The sequence below is a fragment of the Pelmatolapia mariae genome, linkage group LG16_19 (assembly GCF_036321145.2).
Source record: "Pelmatolapia mariae isolate MD_Pm_ZW linkage group LG16_19, Pm_UMD_F_2, whole genome shotgun sequence".
In the NCBI taxonomy this organism is placed as follows: Eukaryota; Metazoa; Chordata; class Actinopteri; order Cichliformes; family Cichlidae; genus Pelmatolapia; species Pelmatolapia mariae.
In genome coordinates, this window is record NC_086241.1 from 30,907,646 (window position 1) to 30,928,481 (window position 20,836).

Sequence of the window (20,836 nt, forward strand, 5' to 3'; positions counted from 1 at the left end):
TAAAGCTGCTTTAAATCCTTTTTTTTCCCCCAACATCTGTTCATCAAGTTCTTAAACACTCATTAAACTAAAACTAAAAAGCACAAGTAGAAATTTTTCTTTGGCTTTTCTCATGTGTCGTCACATCTGGTGTTGTCAAATATTTGGTTGTATTTCAGCCCTTTTTGTAAGGGCACTTGACAATGTTTCAGTGCTAGCTTGGTCAATTTTCTCGTCAATGTTTTAACCCTTTTTCATCTTTTTTCTATGCAACATGAATCTGATGTAGTCTGGTATATTGCCATATCCTAGGGTGTTTTTGCCCTAGCTTTTCCTATAGCTTCACTGATACTTGCCTTTTTTTAAATTCAATATTATCAACATTCAATATAATATAGTATTTATAATATTTATATAGTGCCAAATCACAAAAGTGGTTGCCTTGAGGTGATTGGTATTGTAAGGTAAAGACCCTGCAGTAATACAAAGAAAACCCCAATAATTATATTATGAGCAAGACTTTGGTGACAGTGGAAAAACTACCCTCTAACAGGAAGAAACCTCCAGCAGAATCAAGCTCAGAGAGGGGTGGCCATCTACTGGGACCGTTTGGGGTCTGGTTGTAAGGTAAAGACCCAACAATTATGGGTTAGGGTTTTATCAGATTCTCTGATGCACAGTGTCAAATATGAGGCCCGGTGGCCAGAATTGACCCAGCAAAGACTCCAATCCGGCCCGCTAGACAGCTTCGGAAAATATGATGGAGGACATACATTTTTGGACTTTAAGTTATATTATCAGACATTTTACAGCTTTTTTCTGCTAATAAAGACCTCCCCCCACAGCCATCCACATTACACCGAAACTGTAATAGACAGAAAATAATAGACAATTAAATGTCAGAAAAGTTCCTGTTTTTTACTTTCTAATTTAGATATTTCAGTTCAATCAACAAAAATTTTGTTTTGAAACTACAGGACAGTCTGGACAGTGAGCTACCAGAACTTTTATCATCACAAATTATCATGTAAAAAGACTGAGACATGCTGTAGAAATTGCTTTTCTCTGTTTTATATTAGGATATCTCAGGGATTCAATATGTTAATTAAAGATTTTTATGATGACAGAAAGAACAGTTTCACTCGTCCGGCCCGCATTAAGATCAAAGTGGGCTGTATGTGGCCCACATACAGTTTGACATCCCTGCTTAATGTGTCTCTGTAGCTGGTGTAATCCAATATTTTGGTTATGTTGTTTCACATGTTGGTCAGAATTACTCTGATGTCTTAGCCAGGGTTTAATCTATATATCTCTATCTATAAATCTTTTTAAATCTAGTAATTTTGTAATGTGTTAGCAGTTTTTTATGTTATCACCTTACATTTTAGCTCTAGTTTTTGGACTCGTGGTTTGAAACCATAGTCACCTAGCAGGGATTGATATCCCATTGATATCCTGACCTAGGTTTCTAGGCCAGGGTTTGGTATTAGTGTTTTGGGGGGTTTAAGCCCTAATTTGGTCAGTTATGACATAATGTTTAGTCCTTTTTTCTGTTCTGCTGCCTTTATTAATTTTTATTTCAATATTTTCCAATCTAATGTTTTTCTAGTATAATTCAAACCCTGATTTGAGCCAGTATCCACTGATGCTTTGTCGCCAGTTCAGTCTGGTATTTGCCATATTTTGGTCTTCTAACCTTTTGATGTTGCAATCCTGATTCAGATTAGTTATTATTTTTAGCCCTAGTGTGTTTCCATCTTGTGATGTTTTGGCATAGTTGGCTAAATATCTGTTTGTTAGCCACATTCTCTGAATTTTTTTTTGGCCACTATTTCTTGTTGATGTTGGGGTACTAGTTTTAACCAGGGTTTCATCCAGTACCAGTGCTTCAGTTATAGTTCATTCCAGTATTATACATATCCCTCACTTGGTCTGATATATGCCCTGTTTTTTGTGTCCAATCCTTTTTTCCTGTGTTTTAGATCATGATGTTGTCTTAAATTTAGTGGTCTTGGAGTTGTGCTAATAGGGGCTTCGGGGTCTTGTTTAACACTTGGTGGTGTTAAAGGTTAAATAAGATTTCTCCAGTGTTAACAACATCAACAAATGATTATGGAAATGTGGAATCTTTTTTTCTCTTAATGATGTTATTTAATGCTAAAATTAAACAGCTTAAACATACACAGAGCTACTCTGGCAGGATTTTCTCTTGTGTGTTAATCATTGTGATGAGGCATGTAAAAGTTTGTTCTATGCAGCACCAGCGTCACAGGAAGCGGTGCTCTCCAACTCAAATATGGCCAGCCAAATCTCCAAGCGTCCAACACGGAAAGTAATTTTAATCTGACATCATCATCAAAACACACACGCACAGGACTACCAGGTCGGTTCCCACAATAACTCAGCGAGTGTTTGTCCAACTTGTTGCTCCATTTCACATAATGAAACAATAGAATGCACACGCAGTAAGTGATTCCAGTGGTTTATGGAGCAATGCTGCGTCAATGCTGACCTCCAACTGCCCACAAAACGGAGAGAGAGAAAGAGGTAAAGGGGGGACTACATAGAAATGTCCTCCTCTAATAATGTTCAAGTGGAAAGTATCTAAGGTCATTTAGGTAATTACAGTAATAGAGAACATTTTAACTATTGGTCTTTTCCAGACTGTGAGAATTTCTATGTCTGATGGTTACACTGTATGTAATTATATACAGATTTATATAGAGAGGGACATGATGCTGTCCAACAGTATAATGTGTAAGGTTTGTGTAACAGGTGAATTACTAAAGGTAGACCTGAAACACAAACACCTAGCATTTTTATAGGTGTCACTGATCACATGGACACATAAAGTAATTTAATTTTCATGTCCCCCATAAAATAAACCACACTAACCTCAGTGATCCTCTCACTTTTCATCTACCGCATACACACCATTGTTGCTTCTGTAGAAATTAAGAGGGTAAGTAGCAACCAGGTCCTGCTAATCAAACCAAATCTATAAAATCAGAAGTTTTGGCAGTTTGTAGGTGTGCAGCATTCTCAGGTGTCTTAACACATTTTCAGCATTCAGCGAAAACAAACACCTCATAGGAGCTGTCAGTGGCGATGGTGAAGGGGTGATTATTTGGGCTTGTTTTGCAGCTGCAGGGCTTGGGCACCATGCAGTCACTGAGTTGACCATGAACCAAACCAAAACCAAAGTGTTCTAGAGTCAAATGTGAGGCCATCTGTCTGACAGCTAAACTTGGCCCATATGGGGTAATGCAACAGGTCAGTTATCCCAAGCACATCAGCAAATCTACAACACAATCACTGAAAAATCAATGAATCAAGTCGTTGCAGTGGCCCAGACAAAGTCCAGAGCTCAAATACTGTAGTGGGACCTTGTAAAGAAGAGTGGGCCAAAATTCTTCCTCAACAATGAGAGACTGATAAAGTCCTACAGAAGCAATTACTTCAACTTACTTATAATTACTGCTAAAGGTGGTTCTACAAACTAATTGAATCATGGCATGCACTTTCACAGGGCCACACAGAGCCCTGGGAAAACATTTTTTTCACAGGACTATGTTTGACCTTTTTTCTGTTTTCGACACCAACTGGATGGATTACTGCGAAATTTGCATTCCCACTGGGATGACATTAATTGTTGGTTATGCCCAAGATGTGATTTGTTGCCAAACAAATAGGTTATCAGCAAAATCAAGAATAATCTTCACGAATCACATGGATTTAGATGGGTGTAGCTACTGTGACGTCACTGGTTTGTGAACTCCTTGAGATGAAAGTTTTCACCGTCATCACATCACAGTGTTGGCGTTTTCAAACTGGAACCAGCAAGCACGCTTGTTAGTTAACAACTTAAAAATCATGAGTCATTAGCCAAGACGCATATCCAGTTAATCCTGCTTTCTGACTCTTAGAATGACCAAAATGTATAAAATGGAAATAATGTTATATTAGGTATGAACCAAAATGAGTGAGCCCATCAGGAAAGTGCTTACTGCAGTCAGAGCTGAGAGCCCTTTCCCCAAAGACTTCTACAGGGTTTTTCATGCAACAGGTATCACCCCCTGGTGGCCATTAAAAGGCATTACCTGAATTGTCTTTGCTTCTCAGAGCCAGAGGCTACATTCATCTTTTACACTATGGTGCAAATTAGCCAGATATAAGCATCACTGCTGCTTAGTAGATTTTTACGTTTGAGGTAGACTCTCACCTACTGCTACAGAAGACAAAGAAGAGTTTCTCATGATCATCAAGAAATCTTTAATATGAACCTGGCCAGAGTTTCCCAGTGTGATCATCAGAGACAGATTAGATGAAAATTATATGCACAGAAACATTATTATCACCACCTTTTTCTGTCTTACCGAAGGCATGGATAAACTTTAGGCTTCAGTTCACAAGGTTAGCAGACCAGCTGCTATCTACAGCTTAATTTATTGAGTATAGTATAGTAGATGAGTTTTCTTCAGACCACATAATACAGAACCGTGACACAATGTAATGTTCTCATGGTAATGTAATGTGATGCAGGTCCGTTGTGGATAAGCCCGTGTTCCGAAAGTTGAATCAGTGCACAGATTCTGTTTCCTGATCAACTCTTTTCTGGGGAAGTCACTGCACAGAGAAGCAACAGTGACACCTGCTGCCCTTCTTAAGATACACAGCCATTACAAACCATTAAAAAGCTCCGAATTATTTCAATACAGTTTGTTGTTTTTTTATTTCTGTAAATTTTCAAAGAGCATAAGATCAATGCATCAGTTTTATTTGTTTGTTTTTTACTGTGGAAATACATATTACATATAACAAGTAATTAATGATCTAATTAACTTTAACGCATTAACTGTATAAACTGGTTTTTTTTACTGAGGATTTCAGCGGGCACCCAATCCTTGATATATTCTGAGCTCTTTTCAGAGACTTTATAAACCCTGTCTGCACGCATTTATCTTGTCAATCCAACTTTTCTTAAGCTCCTGTCTCCTGCACAATTTTCAGCCAGATATCACAGTGAGTGAACAGTGAGTGAACAGTGAGTGAACCTGCTGGTCAAAGTGTGAATAACTAAGAAAACATCTACAGCTGTGTGTTTACGTTCTGGAGTCCATACAGAGCATTGAGGTGGACGATCATGTTTTCAGCGGGGCTATTGCCACCTCATGTCCCTCTGGATACACCCCTATCCAATCCCCAAAAACTCAGTTTGACACACAGAAAAGCAACAGTGTTGAGAAACCATGAGATTGAAATGCTTGGCACTTTTGCTTGAGAAAAAAAACAAAGTAATTGAAAGAGTTAATACTTTGTGATTATTTCTTTTTTCTGAATCTTGTCAACATCTTTGTAAACTTTGAATTTAACCTGGAGCGATGGTTGTAAAACTCACAGGGATGCACACACATCTAACAGAAACAAACCGTTTTATTCTCAAACAGTTTTTACATGAGCAATAAAATACAACACTATGTCAACATTTGGATCTGTGAGTGTGTCTGTATGTGTGTATGTGTCAGTAACATGATCAATACACAGTGTCCCAAAGTTTTACTTCATAGAGTAAATAGAAACAATGGAGACAATTATAAACCAAACATAAACAAGGCAGAAGTGTTCAGTACATTCAGCACAGCAGGTATCAGTCGGTCCCAGTGTTCCAGCTGTAGCTTCTATAAAGGAGTGTTGACCGATTGATCATCTTGCTGGGCCAATCAAATTCACTTCTGTCTCTACCTGACCGATCAGGTGGCTCATCTCCCTCACAGTACCGCCCGCTTCCATCACAGCTCATCCTACAACATACAAACGTGTCAGACTCCAGTTCACCGGCTGGGTTGATTTGTGCTTGAAGTTAACTGGCACTTACCTTTGGCTTATTGTGTAACCGTGGCAACAGCTGTTGTAGCCGCTGTCTGACGGTGTCAGCGATCACGTTAGCGTCTCGGCTATTGATATGCTCCCCACTCTGTTCATGCTGTCAAAACACACACATTATAATCTTTTCCACCATTAAGTCAATCCATAACTGACTCTTTCCCATCAAATCTGATGATGAAGGCTGTGCTTTTTGCTTTTTTTTTTACATAAAAGTAAACAGACATTTTGTTGGTGATGAATATAAAACATTAGATTATAAACCCTGCTTTTACTTTTTTAAATGGTATTTCATGGACAAAATGTTAGAATGGGGAAAAAAATCAGGAATTGATTCCTAACTAACAAAAATATTTGGGAGAAGACAGATTCACCAAAACAAATTAATAATAAACATAAAAAAAACTGAGGCATGGAGAAAACATGGCAAACAATACAACTTTTACAAAATAAAAAGAGGCTACAGCCATGAAGTCTAATCCTAGAACATTCTTACTCTGAAGTGACAGTGCTAGTCACAGTGTGTGTGTGTGTGTGTGTGTGTGTGTGTGTGTGTGTGTGTGTGTGTGTGTGTGTGTGTGTGTGTGTGTGTGTGTGCTTACCCTCTTTTTTCCCAGATATGGGTAAAATCTGACAGTTGGGTAGGCGGTGATTCCAGCTAACTGACAGGTCTGATAATGAGCCTGACAGTCAACTTTCCCTGCCCGGGCCTCGCCTTTAAGCATCTGTCAATCACACACACACAAAAAGCATGACTGCAGGACTCTTGACTACAAGAGAACCATACTTTTAAGAAACTCTTCATTTGTGCTTCGTCCCACAGTCTGCTGGAGGAGTTTACTTTCGGTTTGTCTCATCAGTCACTGCAGAAAAAAAGCAACAAAGATTCATGCAGAGAAGCAAAGTTTTCTCACCCGAGCTAGGACCTCAAACTCCGGGGCAAAGTGTTGACAGGGTCCGCACCAGGGGGCATAAAAATCCAGGACCCAGTGATCCCGACCTGACAGAACCAGAGATCTGAAGGTCTCTGGAGTAAGGTCCACAGAGGCTCTGGGTAAAAAACTGTACACACAAGAGAATACCTCAACAATTAACACTGTATACGTCCCATTTCACTGGTTCTTTTACCACAGAAAGAAAAAAAACCCCTAAAGAAATACAGAAAAACAAGAAAAGACAACTTGCATCTCACCTCAGTGCCCATGTTCTCAGTGAATGGGCATCTCTGTGCCAACCGTTATAACTCCTACAGAGACAGGCAGGCGAAAAGGAAATCAGTAATCAATAATCTAAGTAAAAAGAAGATGTAAGAAGGTAAAACAAATAATTCTGATCATCTAATATGTTGTGATGAAACTCATATCCATATTCTCGTCTCATTATCCTGGGAATATTCATTTCCCGACATCTGAGCATGTAAAGTGAGTTACATACGTATAGCGATCTGGCTGCCGGCTGTTTCCAGGGTACAGGCGGATTTCTGGGTATGCTCTCACACTCTGGCTCTGACAGAACGACTGAAAGCGCTGACAGTCGACCGAACCGACCAGGATCTGACCTGAAAGCAGCTGGATGGAGAGAGAAACCAAGACAGCGTCAGGTTAGAGGCTGCTCTCTCCTTCTGATAGCTGAGTCCTGACCCTCTGTTTTCATCTGCTGATTTCTGTCACTTGCTTTAGGTTCATAAAGAAAATCACAATGTTCCTGGTTTTCTTCACAAATTCACTGTTTTCCTGGAGGTGTGCAGATTCAGTCATAGGCATTAATTTTAAAACTGACATCTAAACTGAATTTCTTTCCTTTAAGGTTCATATATTTTTGGACCAGGACACAATTTGGCTATTTTAACTGTTTAATAAATCTTATTCAAGCTTATGTTATACAATAAATATGGGTTTAAAGGAAAGAATCTCAGCTTTGAAGAGTTTTTAGAAATATGCCATTAACTGTCAAAGACAGGTCATGCTGCAGAAACAAATCTATCAAAGAGAGAGCAGGAAAATTGTGAATGGCAAATTAAGACCTTTGTACATTCTAAAAACAAAATACCAAAAGTGTCTACTAAGGTTCATCTAAAGCATACAACAGCAGAACAAGCTAGAGGCCGTGTCATGGCTCGAGCTTCCAGTGGCTCAGTGTTACTGAAGTTTACTGATCAGGTGACAGTAGAGTGAAGCAGCTAGATGACATTTAAAGTTTATACAGCTCTCCTTCTTGTGTTCTTTCAGTTTGTGTCTATGGTCTATATATGGCACATGTAAAGTGAGTTATACCCGGGCCATGCGTCTCCATTCAGGCATCAGAGCCTGACAGGGACCACACCAGGGAGCGTAGAAATCTACCGCCCAGATCTGTCCTTCATCTCGACCTGCAGCAGAGAAACAGACCACTGTGTTAGACTTTAACTTTAATAATCCCGCCTTCCTCTATGGTGCTTTAAACTAAAATATGGGAATGGGTTTTAATAAAATAGCAATTGCAGCTGTCAAGTTCTTTTACAACAGTGCTGTTCAAAGTCTTTGCAACTAGCCCTTTGTGCAAGAAGCGGTTTATTGTCACGGGGCGACCGTGGTTCAGGGGGTTGGGAAGCTCATCTTGTAACCGGAAGGTTGCTGGTTCGATCCCCAGCTCTGTCTGTCTTGGTCGTTGTGTCCTTGGGCAAGACACTTCACCTACCGCCTACTGGTGATGGCCAGAGGGGCCTTCTGTCAATGCCCAAGGGCAGCTGTGGCTACAACTGTGGTTTGCCTCCACCAGTGTATGAATGTGAGAGTGAATGAATAGTGGAATTGTAAAGCGCTTTGAGGGTCTCGAAAAGCGCTATATAAATGCAATCCATTATTATTGTCAGGAGCAGGTTTTACCTTTAACTTTCTCTGTGAAGCTTGAAGGATCCAAAATCAGGACAGATGGATTAACCAGGTCCTGCAGAGATAGAAAGAAGCCCTTTGTGATCTCACTGTCTTTTAAATACTCCACTTTGAGACCAAAGGCAACCAAAGGAAAACAGCAATGAAAAAAAATTATACTATGCATCAAATATTATTTTGTAATAATATTGACAGTGGTGATGAGCCCTTTAGCTGCAATGATTCATTGAGTAATTAAAAAAAATTGATCATAAAAAACATTTCTCAACACAAACTTTGCTTCGATGCTTTGGTTAATGCACGGCTCTGTATTGCACTGATGTGTTAAACGATGTAAACGTGAGCACTTAACACAGGTGTGACTAAAACAAACCTTCAGAATAAATGTGTTTAGGAGCAGCGTGTGAATAAAAAGTCTGACAACATTAAGCCCACGCAGGCCTCAGTTTTAAACAAAAACACTGATAACACAACAGCAGCAATGATGATGATGCTGGCAGTTTAACGTGGACCCGGAGTCTGTTTACACACCACAAAGAGAAAAGAGGCGGAGCCGTTAGCGAGACATTGAGCTCAGGTAGAATGAAAGAAAAACGTTTCTAGTGACGTAAACAGCAGGGCTGTTCCTGTGATCACCATTAATGCCTTTAGTGGGGGAAAGCGAGCGGGAGTCCTTCATCAAAACACCCGATCATCAAACTCTGACGTAAAGAAAAGCAAAGTTTGTAGCTGCTCCATCCACCGCCGTTTGTTTTACACAGAAAAATCTGCAGTGAATCTCCAGAAGTTGTATTAAAATGTTCAGATGAACCGTTAACTTCGTCCGAACCCATGTTCAGCTCTCTGAAGGCTGACAGCAGCCGTCCTATTTTAGATGGAAGCAATACCTGCAGTAAACAGGGATCAGTCTAAAGGGGGACATGGGGTGTAAAAAACCATATAAACGTCAAGTGCTTTCATAAAACATTTCAGATTAAAGTGAAATAATATAAAATATTGTATTAATTAAATTGCACTAATATTTAAATATATAAAAATAAAAGCTTTTTTTTTTCACAAGCCAATAAAAATGTACACGGGCCACTAAACTCTGAGCCACTGACCTGAGGGTTGTTAGCTTGGATACTGGTTTATTAATAATTTTAATCAAAGTCTACACCATTGTGTCATCTGTTATCAGCCGCACAAAAACTTGCCATATATATATGTATAAGTTGGTTTGTTTGTTTTTTGGTTTTTTTTGTTTTTTTTCTCTCTCTATAGCTGACTGAGTTCTCCTTGAGGCATAATTGCAGTTTTATCGTCCCCATTCTTTTAATTTTACAACTTGTCAGTTGTATTGTCTGTTACTTGAGGTTTTTTTTATATATATATATATATATATATATATATATATATATATATATATATATATATATATATATATATATATATATATATATATATATTTGCATTTAAGAAAGCGTTTTCTTAGAAAAAAAAAAAAGAAATTAATATGGTATGCAAATACAGCTAAAGGGTTTAGCTGGGTTTCTTCTTTTACATGCAGTGAAACTTTAAAATATTGCAATTTCTAAAATGGAAACCAATGAGCAGTTCATTCTGAAAGACCTGTAATCTCTTTTGAGTTTTTATTATTGCTCATAAATGAAACTCAAGTATTTCTTATCCGATTACTTGATTAGATTACTGATTCATTTGAAAAAGATTACTCATTACAGCTGAAGCTGTAAATTTCTTAAAGGTACATTTTGACCAAACGGTGTACAGATGACAAAAATCCATAAGCATAGAGGAGCCATTTCAGTTGTATTTGATGTAGTACCTGTATAAACTCCAGGATGCCATCAGCTGAATGATGGCCTTCATATTCATGCACAGAAGAACCATTAAAGATCACTGTGGTGGGATAAGCCTGAATATTATACTGAAAAAAGAGAAAAGTAAATTACTGATTGGTCGGCATATTTTAGCCTTAAGCTTAAAAATCAACAATATACACGGATGTGTGTGCTTACTCTAGAACAGAGGTTGTGATGGATGGTACAGTCCAAAGTGCCAAACTTCATCTGCCCAGCTAGCTGGATTGAAGCTTTTCTCAGTTCGGGCAGTAAAGCTCGACATGGGGGGCACCACTGCAAGCAAGAGCCAAATGTTTGTGAGGTTAATAAGTAGCAACGACAACTCTGAATTCTTACCCAATGTTCAGATCTGAGCTACCAAGGCTTTAGGCTGTCGGTGGTCGTTATCACGTCAGTAGTTTGTTTTTAACTAGTGCTATTTACAAACTTCAGTTTTCACAAAGTGGTAATAGATTAAAACTGATTTTAAGTCCCATTTTCTCACTTTTGGTTTTTAATGTTTTTACTACGGTTGACAAAGCTTGATTAATTAACCCTTGTTCACACAGCGGTCTCAGTGTTTCAGGGTCTTTCTTGCCTCTTACAAGCTCACAATGCTCCCACAAAGTGGTCCATATCTGCCTCGGCGTTAGTGACTGTTTGTGTTGTAGGTGTAGCACCACCACCAGCCCTGAAGTTAAACAAGGACTCTGACTGGCTGCATCATCAGTGCCAAAAACATTTGGAGCAACCAGCAGATTACTCTTGTGCTTGTGCTACGTTTGGTCCCTTAGCTCATAGCTCAGTCACACTAGAATAAAAATAGTATTAAACTGTCAAACCTTGCAATTATAAAATAAATAAAAAATAACAGTGATTGCATTGAATATTGTTTGCAACTGAAGAATGCACAAATAGCTGAGGCAACTGACTGGACACCCAGAAGTTGAGTGTGCGGCTCTCTCAGTCTCTGGGTGAACAGCTTCAATCACCAGGGCACAGCACAGCTCGCCTGGTGGGAGACGTGTCTCCAAACGATCCCAGTCCAGCTCAGACTGGATGCAGTCACGTGAAGCTACATCAGGGTCAAAAGCTAGTTCAAAGTGAAATTCTGATATTTTTTATATTTAAAAAATAAAAAAAATTATTATTTTTTCTTTAATAATTATTTTATTTTAAATAAATTACTTGTTTTCATTAATTTCTCTTTTTGGGCTTCAAATTTATTTTTTTTCACTTTCAGACTCTTGATCCTGATTTTGTGTTGTGACAGATTTCCAAAGCTTTGCAAATAACTCCATCTAATTTATAAACAGAATGAATGTCAAGACATTGCAATCAACGTGAGTCAATCTGGACTGATAAGAGTAACATGCCTCATCGATTGGCTTTTATCAATGTTTTACAGTCAATTGTCACATTATCACAGCTGTGTGTAACTTCCTCAATCGCATTCAGCCAACTCCCATGCTCCCTGTTTCTCATGAAAACACGACAAAATATCAACGCTTAGAAGAAAGAGAACAGTATGGATATATTTTACAATTTATTTACTGGTTGTTCCAAAGTGGTTTACACTTTGTATTTTAGTCACTGAAGCAACTTTAGGTTTAATCTACTATAATCTTGTAATATTTAATCAACTAAAACTAAAAGATTTAGATGCAACAACTACAAACTCTTTTGTAGTGAATCAAATGTAAATAAATAAATAAAGGAAGAGTTTGTTGTTCACTTTTGAGGTCACAGCTTAATAAATCATTTTAACCACTAAAATAACCACTCAGTTGAAAATCTGCCAACAAAAGATAAAGCACAACATCATAATTGTGATTAAAGTAGTCAAATACAAACCGGAGCGAAGAAGTCGACGAGCCACGGCTCCTTTCTGTCTGAAGGAAAGTTGTCTGGCCCCAGAGTGGTGACAAAAGCTCGAACGCTGTCCCTCGCAAAACCCACAATATTGTACAACACATCTTTGCCTACACAAAACACACGAGTTAATGCAGATGAGCAAATCTTCTCTGAACGGATTAACTTAATAAGCCATTGTTCAACCAACCTTAGCAAACTGGCTCCTCAAATAATAACATGAGCCCTTTTTTGGAACTCCTCTATCCTTGTAACCTTGTAACAAACTGCTAGTTGGACAAGACGTACATGTCCTCCTCAAACATACAGAGATATTCAAACTAATTTAAACAAATAAAATGCAAGTGGAGAGCAACATGGGAATACAGCAGAAGTACAATCCAAATGTAGTACTGACCATGGTGGATCTCAAAGTCGTGGATTCCCAGTCCTTTAAAGACAGCCATACAGGGTTTGTGAATGTAAAGAGACTGACACAGCTCTGAGTCTGCTATACAGTCCACTCTGCCAACCTGGAAGGACAAACAGTCAGTCAGACATACAGGCAGGCAGACAGATACATGCAGAGACACGCACAGACAGTCAGATAGACAGATACCTGTATGTGGTCAGTTCGGAGGAAAGCCTGTAGCTTCTTGTACTCGTTGGAGGCAGAGTTTTTGTTACCAAATGTAAAACTGATTAACCAGCGATGATGGGCCAATTTACTCTGGACGAAACAAGTTACACTGCATCAGAACAATTTTACATTGTACTTCAGTATTATATTGAATTGCGCTGTAATACAATACAAGTAATTGTATTATGCACAGGTGGACTGTGCATCTGAAGTCAGAATACCTGGAAACTGTCACTGGTGAGAAGTTCCAGATCAGGTAGATGGTTGATGACCTGATTATAAATTTCTTTACTGTCCAGAGTATTCAGCCACTGAAACACATACACATAGAGTCAGTATTCCAGTACTATACACAGTATTAGCACAGACAGTAGTGTGTTCTTCGTCTTACAAGTACACTGCCTGGTTTATTCAAAGCACTTCCAGGTGGGAATAAAGCAGTTGCTCCACTGGTCACCTGAAACACAATAGAAAGATTAGCCAAGCAGGCGATACACATTTACTACTGACTGATATATTTCACTGCTGGAAATAACTAAATCAGTCTAAAGTCAGTTCTAAGCAGAGCACTATGTGTTGACAAAATATCGTCCTCCCTCCTGGCTGTAGCTCAGGGGGTATTGCAGGTCATCTACTAATTTACTAATTGGAAGGTTTGGTTTGTTCCCTAGTTGCTCCAGTCTGCATGTCAAACTATTCTTGGGTAAAATACTGAACACCACGTTGTTTTCTCATTGGAGTATGAATGTGTGAAAAAAGCATGTATGAATGGGTGAACGAGGCATGCTGTATAAAGTGCTTTGAGTGCTGAGGTAAAGTAGAAAAGCACTATGTAGAAACCATTTACCCCCATCTTTGCAGATGACACTCTCACTTACATTGTATATAAACCCAACTACACAGATAGCTCATGTAAGTACTATTACTATAGTACTTCTGACCCTTACCTGGAAACTTGCACAGATCTGTTCATCTGTTGTGCAGTCCATCCATCCCACCTTAACTAGACCATCCTACATTCAGACACAAACACTTAGCAGTTATAAAGAGATCAAACAGGCGCTGTAGTATTTATTACAACACATACATCAGCATCACAGCTACTAATAAACTTGTCATGATAGAACTACAAATAAAAGTTAAAATAAAAGTAAAAGATTTTTAACATTACACAATGTACGTTACAAATGAAACATAACTTGAGGATAGTGAGCTACCTTTATAGGATTCAATCAAATTGCCTAGACGACACTAACTGTGATAGGTCTGTCGGTCACACACAGACACTGTTTACAAGGCTGTTCCTTGCAGCTATTAGATTGGAATGACAAGCTGGAAATCCAAAGTATGTCCTCACTTCAAAAGGTTAGAGGACAAATGCATGAAGACGACACACACACCCTCTGAGAAAACATTTGCCTGTCATTCATCGGCCCCAAATAAAGCTTATCATTTGAAAAATACAAAGAGCCACACAGCAACACTTTGGTTAGACACACGGTCTCTTTGGTGACACATTCACATAAGTAGAATTTAGCATTTAAGCCTTTTTTTTTTGTCTTTCATGTAGGACAGTGTTAACATTATTAGTGACATATATCCTCAAGGCCCTTTCATATAGGACGCGACATGTGCTGTGCTGACCGCTAACTAGAGTGAAGGACCCAAATTTTGTGCTGTGCTGACCGTTGTGCTCTGCCTGTACATCTTTTTTTTTTGCAGCCGTTTTACGAGTAGTAAGATGCCCCTGCTCCTTGTCATTTCAAACTATCTCTCTCTCTGACTTTTCTCTCTTCTCAAGTACTTTATAGGGGAAAAAATGACCTCTTCAAGCGTCTGAAACTTTCTAAATCCATCCAGGGCCAATTTAACCTATCCTGTAAAACACACCCGCTGTGTGTCTGTGATATCACATCTCTAAAGCAGTTTTGTTCTGTTCTTCACACAGCTTCAAATGACAAAAAATCTGAATGATCGTTAGAAGCAGAGCATGTGGTCTGCACCGGGCCTTATAATTTGAAAACTGACTTGATTCTCTCTGTGCCTAATTTACTGCCCTCCTTATCTGCTCCGTGCAGCTTGATGCAACTTCCATAAAAAATATTTTATGTAAGTGATGTGGCGCACAAAGCAGTTTCAGGGATTCTTCTGAAATACACTGCAGTGTGTCTGGTGGAATTTAAGCATTTCTCTGAGTGGGTATTTCAGGTGTAAGAGTCATGGGCCTAGGAGGCTGGAAACCAAAGCTGCGTGCCCCTCCCTGCATGGCTTTGTAAAATGCTCTGGCTCAAATCTTTAAAGTGAATTCATTTATTCAGCAGACACAGCATGTCTCTGTGATAAACAGCTGTAACAACATTACTGCTGTTGTCTCACCAACATTCCTGCCAGCTTCTGTCTCGTTCTTGGCTCCAGGCAATCTGAAAAAGAGACAAACACCATTTATTTTAAACAACAAGCTTGATAACACTAGTACACTCTGTGTGTCCACGTATCAGAGCACGTGGTTATGTAGACTGATTTGTGACACATCTGCCTGTCTTTTCATAAAGAGCCTTGTATGTGTGTGTATGTGTGTGTTAGCATGCAAAAGAAAAGCTGACTGTGCACTTGTGTTACCTCCACTGTCAGAGCAGAAGGTGATCAGCCAGCCAAGCCCTGACGAGAACGCGCTCTCTATCTCGCTGAACACGTTACCTGGAAAAAGAAACATTAGCGGTAAGTATAGGATGAGGAATAAACTCGAACAACAGAAAAACTCTCCACAGACTGTATTTCAGTGAAAGTTTAGCCAGACTGCTCGCTAACACAAAGTTAGCTCATCTCAATCAAGAAGAAAAATGTGAGCTGTGTGGTCGCGGGTTGTATTTCACCTTGCCAGAGCTGAGTGATGGTTGTAGTGATGAACTGCATGGAGAAGCGAACCAGGTTGTCTCTATTGCGCTCCCCATTGAATTTCTCTGGTCTCTACAGAAATGCAAAGAATTGATAAGAAACAAAACATGGAACATGTTAAATAAAGCTTTCAAACAGTGAGCACAAACTTTTATGTCTGGGTTTTACTTTGTGAATGTGTGAATGCACAAACTCATCAGCGGAAAAGTGACATTACAATGCACCAACTAAACATGTGCCTCAAGCAGCAAACATCAAAGAAGTTTAACAGAAATAACTACTCGGCTGTTGGGTTTCCATCTGCCTGTCTCCGCATCCACAACAGAATGCAATCAAAGCTATACACGGTTCTCCAACAGCATCAGTAGTTGAAGTAAATGTACCCTTGAATGAGAACGTACTCACTGATTTTCCTTAACATGCACTTTTTGTTTAGTGTAAACAAACAAAGGAGGCAAAGGACAAATAAGCTGTTTGCCTATCATAGGAAAAGTTCAATTATGGACTAACACTGGTAACTGTATACAACTGGTTTCAAGCTTTTGTCATTACTTTGATGAGTCTGTTAAACTCATTTATCGACGTTAGATTGAAACTTTTAGCTGGTGCCTGCTCAGGTTTGTAGTGTTCAGGTGCTTGAGCTCATTCAGTATGTGTACTACATTCATTTTTCAAAGTTGAGCTATATGCATTTTTGCTACAAAAAGCAGCAAACACACCTGTCCTGATCTGTATATGTACAGACTGGGGTAGCTGTTGATGCCCTTCCTCCTGCAGAGATGATTGTTGTCTCCACAGTTCACCGCTCCAATCCTGATCACACCATCCATCTCCTTGGCAAACTCCCTCCACTGTGACATGCAAAGGTCAAAGCAAACAGACACGTACATATTTTAGTAACTCACTCTGTCTGACACAGAGTCTAACTCTGTCTATGTGATTATTATCAAGTTACAACTTGAGCAAGAAACTAACAAAACCAGGAATGTTTTTCTAACAGAGGCATATATAACACAGAAGAAAACAAAATCATTAAAGGGTGCAAGACTGAGGATGTGTGTTTAGTGTGTTTCTTGTGTAGTGTTACCGTCGGAGCCAGCTGGTGACAGTGGGAGCATCGTGGAAAATAGAAATTGATGAACCAGATTTCTCCAGAGTTCACTGCTGCTTCTGAAGCACACACACAGACACACAGACATGTCAGTCACTACCTGTTTACGCTCTTGTTTCTCACACGGTGTTTGTGTCGTGGTGCCTTTGAAATCCTTTTACTGTTGCTCCCACTGATAAGAGTGGGGTAAAACTACAGTTTGGAGAAAGCCGCACAGCTGTTCTGCTTTATGCTGAGGTCTGAAGACTTACAGGAAAAAAGATTTACGGCACATATATACACACAAAAAAAACCCAGACAGCAAACAGCAGTTATTCAGGAGTTTGACCAGCCATTCCTAAACTTCACAAGTTTGAATTGTACCCTGCAGGTCACCCAATACTAAAATCAAACAAGATAACCATTAAACATTCCCTTTGTGTTTTCACTTTGATTTGCTGCTGACAGGTTTACTTCCAGATTAGGCTCTTTGTGTCTGATGACAAGATATGAAATAAGTTCAGGATAAAAAACATTTTGGAACCAATCCAGCATGCAAGACAAACAACTAAGAGCCTCTTCACTTACGAGCAGAGAGTTTGAAATCAGAAGAAAAACCAAAGACATCAGTCATGAAAGAATGGAACCTGATGTCTATGTGACAGTGGGTAGGACTATTACAATTACAATATGTGGAACCGCACATAGTAATTACAAGTGTATAAATGTGCGTCTGGGATGTCAAACATAAGACTGAGGCGCGAGAACTACAGATTACATTTTGGACTTTGTACTGTATTTTGTCTTTCAGACAAAATAATTTTTCTTCAGTCCTCTCAGACTGCTCAAAGTGGATTACTAAATGTGAACATTTGAGAATGTGCTAAAATGTTTTTATACAAGAACAAACAAACTGGAGATGTTTGTTTGTTTGGTGGGTTGATTGGTTTTTTGGGGCCATTGCACTGTTTTTCTGTTCCAGCACAATTAAGATTAGCTCAGGCTATGTATGACAATGAACTAAAATGTGTTTGACACCTCTGAAGTTCATTATGCAATGTATGATGTCTGTCATTAAATAAGAACAACATCTGCATGGAACTCAATATGACTGACTCCAACCGAGTGACAAAAACTGAAAATAAAACAGTAGTCAGGAGGTGTGAAAATAAAGAAGAGATTGTACTAATGACTGAGACATAAAGACAACTCCAATTATTTCTCCTCAAAAAGATTTCAAAAGCCAAAACATCAAACAATCGAAAAAGGATGAAGGTTTTTCTCATTTGTACACTAAAGCAAAAACAGAATATGTTTTATATCTTACCAAAGTCTCCACTGTCCAGCGTGATGATCTCCAAATCATCGTCATATATACCTGGACAGAAAGACAAACTTAAATACTGAACAACTCTTTGTTCACAGCAGAGCTAGCTATTCTTTTCTTTTTACAATATCCTAATAAAACGATTTCTATACAAACAATTGTAAAAACATTCAAGTGTTGTAACATCCCATTGGTTACTTACCAAAGTCATATCTGTAGTAGTTCCAGCTCTCATAGCGTCCACCCTGCTGCTCGTCCAGCCCTTTTTCTCCATATTTATCATATTTCTTTCTCAGGTCTTCATCCTTCAGAACTTCATAGGCACGATTGACCTGCAGGAACTTCTCGTGGGCTGAGGGGTCACCCTGAAATAGTCGATAAGCATCAGTTTTGTCAGGGTTTCATAGAGATGTGACAGATTTCAGAGAATTACTGTGTCATTTTTTTGCATTTCTGGATTGTGGTTTTTCCGTGTAACTCACAGGGTTTTTGTCAGGGTGCATGGTGAGCGCCAGCTGCTTAAAGGCCCGTCGTATCTCTTTGGTCGTCGCTTCCCTGCTGACTCCCAGCAATTCATAGTAGTCCTGGCCCTCTGCCCAAACTGCCACCAAAAGGACGGTGAGGAGCATCGGCAGCACCGTAAGCCAGATGGACCGAGGGTGCTGGGTCCTTAGGGCAACCCTGTGCGCCATCGGGAATGTTCCTTCAATGAGTCAACAAGCAGCCGCAACTAAAGGAACTGGGGCAGAAAGACACAAAGATCAGTTCTAAATACCCTGTCCACCCAACCCTGTAGCCATTACCATCCCCTTGCCTCACTAGTATCACAGAAAGTGAGGCAAAAGGCTTCTTTCCACAGCAAGAAAAAAACAAATACAGTCACCACAGGAGAGCCAGCATGTCACCTTAGGAGTGTCGTTTACATATGTGGCCTGTTTGGATTGGCTTAAAGGATGGAAGCATTATCTCTACTTTTATATGGCCTCAGGCTTTGGAAGGACAAGTGGTCTGCAGCTAAAAGAAAGAGGAGCATTTTTTTACACAGTTGCTTTGATATCCGCAGATTTCTTCCCTGTTTTCAGGGTCACTCCAGGAGGATCGCCTACTTTTATGGTACAACAGTTTTCCTCGAGAAAAAGGAACATACTACAACATATTTAATTTTACATCTTACACAAACAAAAAACACAAATTTAAATGAAAGCTGCATCTGCTTCCACGAAGCTGCCTATTAATTAAATGGTAATTACATTTGATAAACGGTAGCTTTAGTAAAAGCCTCTATTTCTCTATTCTTGAGCAGAAACAGAGCATCCATGTAGATTTGGGAACTGTTTACAAGATTAAGGGAGAAATAAATAGCAATAGTAGCACTCAGATATTTTAATCAAAATTCCAGAAGATTCTGAAAAACAAGCCTAGTGAAAAATCTTTTTCTTGATAAAGTAGAAGAAGCCAAAAAGGCGATACATCAAAGTACATGCACTGTTAACACGCCTGTGGTTATTACCACTGCTGGGTGTGCACAGAGGAAAAAGGAAAATAAAATATTTCTGTTAGGTTTCCTAGCTCTTCATAAGGACCCCTGACACAAGCTAAGCTAAGCTAACAGCTAGAAAACATCAACTATTCCCGTTACAGCTTGCTCAGCTAACTAGCTCGTTAGCTTCACTGCGACACGGAGCTGTTTGCTGTCTTATTGGTGAAGCAAAAGCCAATATTCATGTAATATTTAGCAGACATTTCAATATTAATTTTTAATGCGTCGGCTTTGTTACCTTTAAAGAGTCCCAACTTCCAAAAGTCTGGAGATGAAGATCCGCATCAGCGTCCGGCTCGGACCCGGCATCAAGTTACACACAACAGCCCAAGCTGCTTCCGCTTACTGTGCTTCACAATAAAGGTCGTGCAGCTAAACGGTACACTCTGAGTCTCACACAGACAAAACTAAAACTATATGTATGTTCAGAAAGCCACTCGCTAATCTAATTTCATCGTGTTACTCTGTTAATGATGGCCTGTTCCACCCACCAGCTAGCGTTATAATTTTATTTTGATAACAGACGCTCTAGCTACCGGATACGTCTTGGTTGTCTGTAGAACAACGTGACAAATATTTAACAGTATTTGCCACATATTGATGACGTTCACGCAAATGGTGTGTTCGTTCGTCGGCGGATGTGCGATCCCAATGCTTCCAAAACTTTTCCATGGAATTTCAGTGTCCGGAAAAGAATTATGAGATAAATATTCTTGTGCATAATTAAAATAAAGTAATCAAATGGGCGAAATATAATTTCAATTAAAAAACGTTGATTTAGTTACTAGATCAATGCATTTTAGTTATTTTTGAATTTTGGTTAATTGATTAGCAATCCAGCCAGCTTGTACCTTCTAATATTTCACAACATATTTGTTTTCTAGCATTTCTTGTGTTTATAACACTATATGTAAACGACC

At 39.1% G+C, this 20,836-nt stretch overlaps 1 protein-coding gene across 1 annotated transcript; it reads right to left on the reverse strand.

Moving 5' to 3' along the window:
- Positions 1–5,394: 5,394 nt before the first annotated feature.
- On the reverse strand, positions 5,395–20,229 carry dnajc10 (DnaJ (Hsp40) homolog, subfamily C, member 10). Its single transcript, XM_063499976.1, has 25 exons — positions 20,155–20,229; positions 18,859–19,115; positions 18,579–18,741; positions 18,377–18,427; positions 17,047–17,129; positions 16,679–16,810; positions 15,938–16,031; positions 15,684–15,761; positions 15,441–15,484; positions 14,012–14,077; positions 13,456–13,521; positions 13,286–13,375; positions 13,044–13,154; positions 12,843–12,957; positions 12,428–12,555; positions 10,751–10,867; positions 10,558–10,659; positions 8,727–8,787; positions 8,136–8,230; positions 7,297–7,430; positions 7,055–7,108; positions 6,777–6,924; positions 6,465–6,587; positions 5,855–5,962; positions 5,395–5,780 (listed from the first exon to the last, which is right to left on the reverse strand). The coding sequence occupies exons 2-25, from the start codon at positions 19,066–19,068 to the stop codon at positions 5,769–5,771; spliced, it is 2,385 nt and encodes a 794-aa protein (XP_063356046.1). The 5' UTR covers positions 19,069–19,115; positions 20,155–20,229; the 3' UTR covers positions 5,395–5,768.
- Between the last annotated feature and the right edge of the window lie 607 nt (positions 20,230–20,836).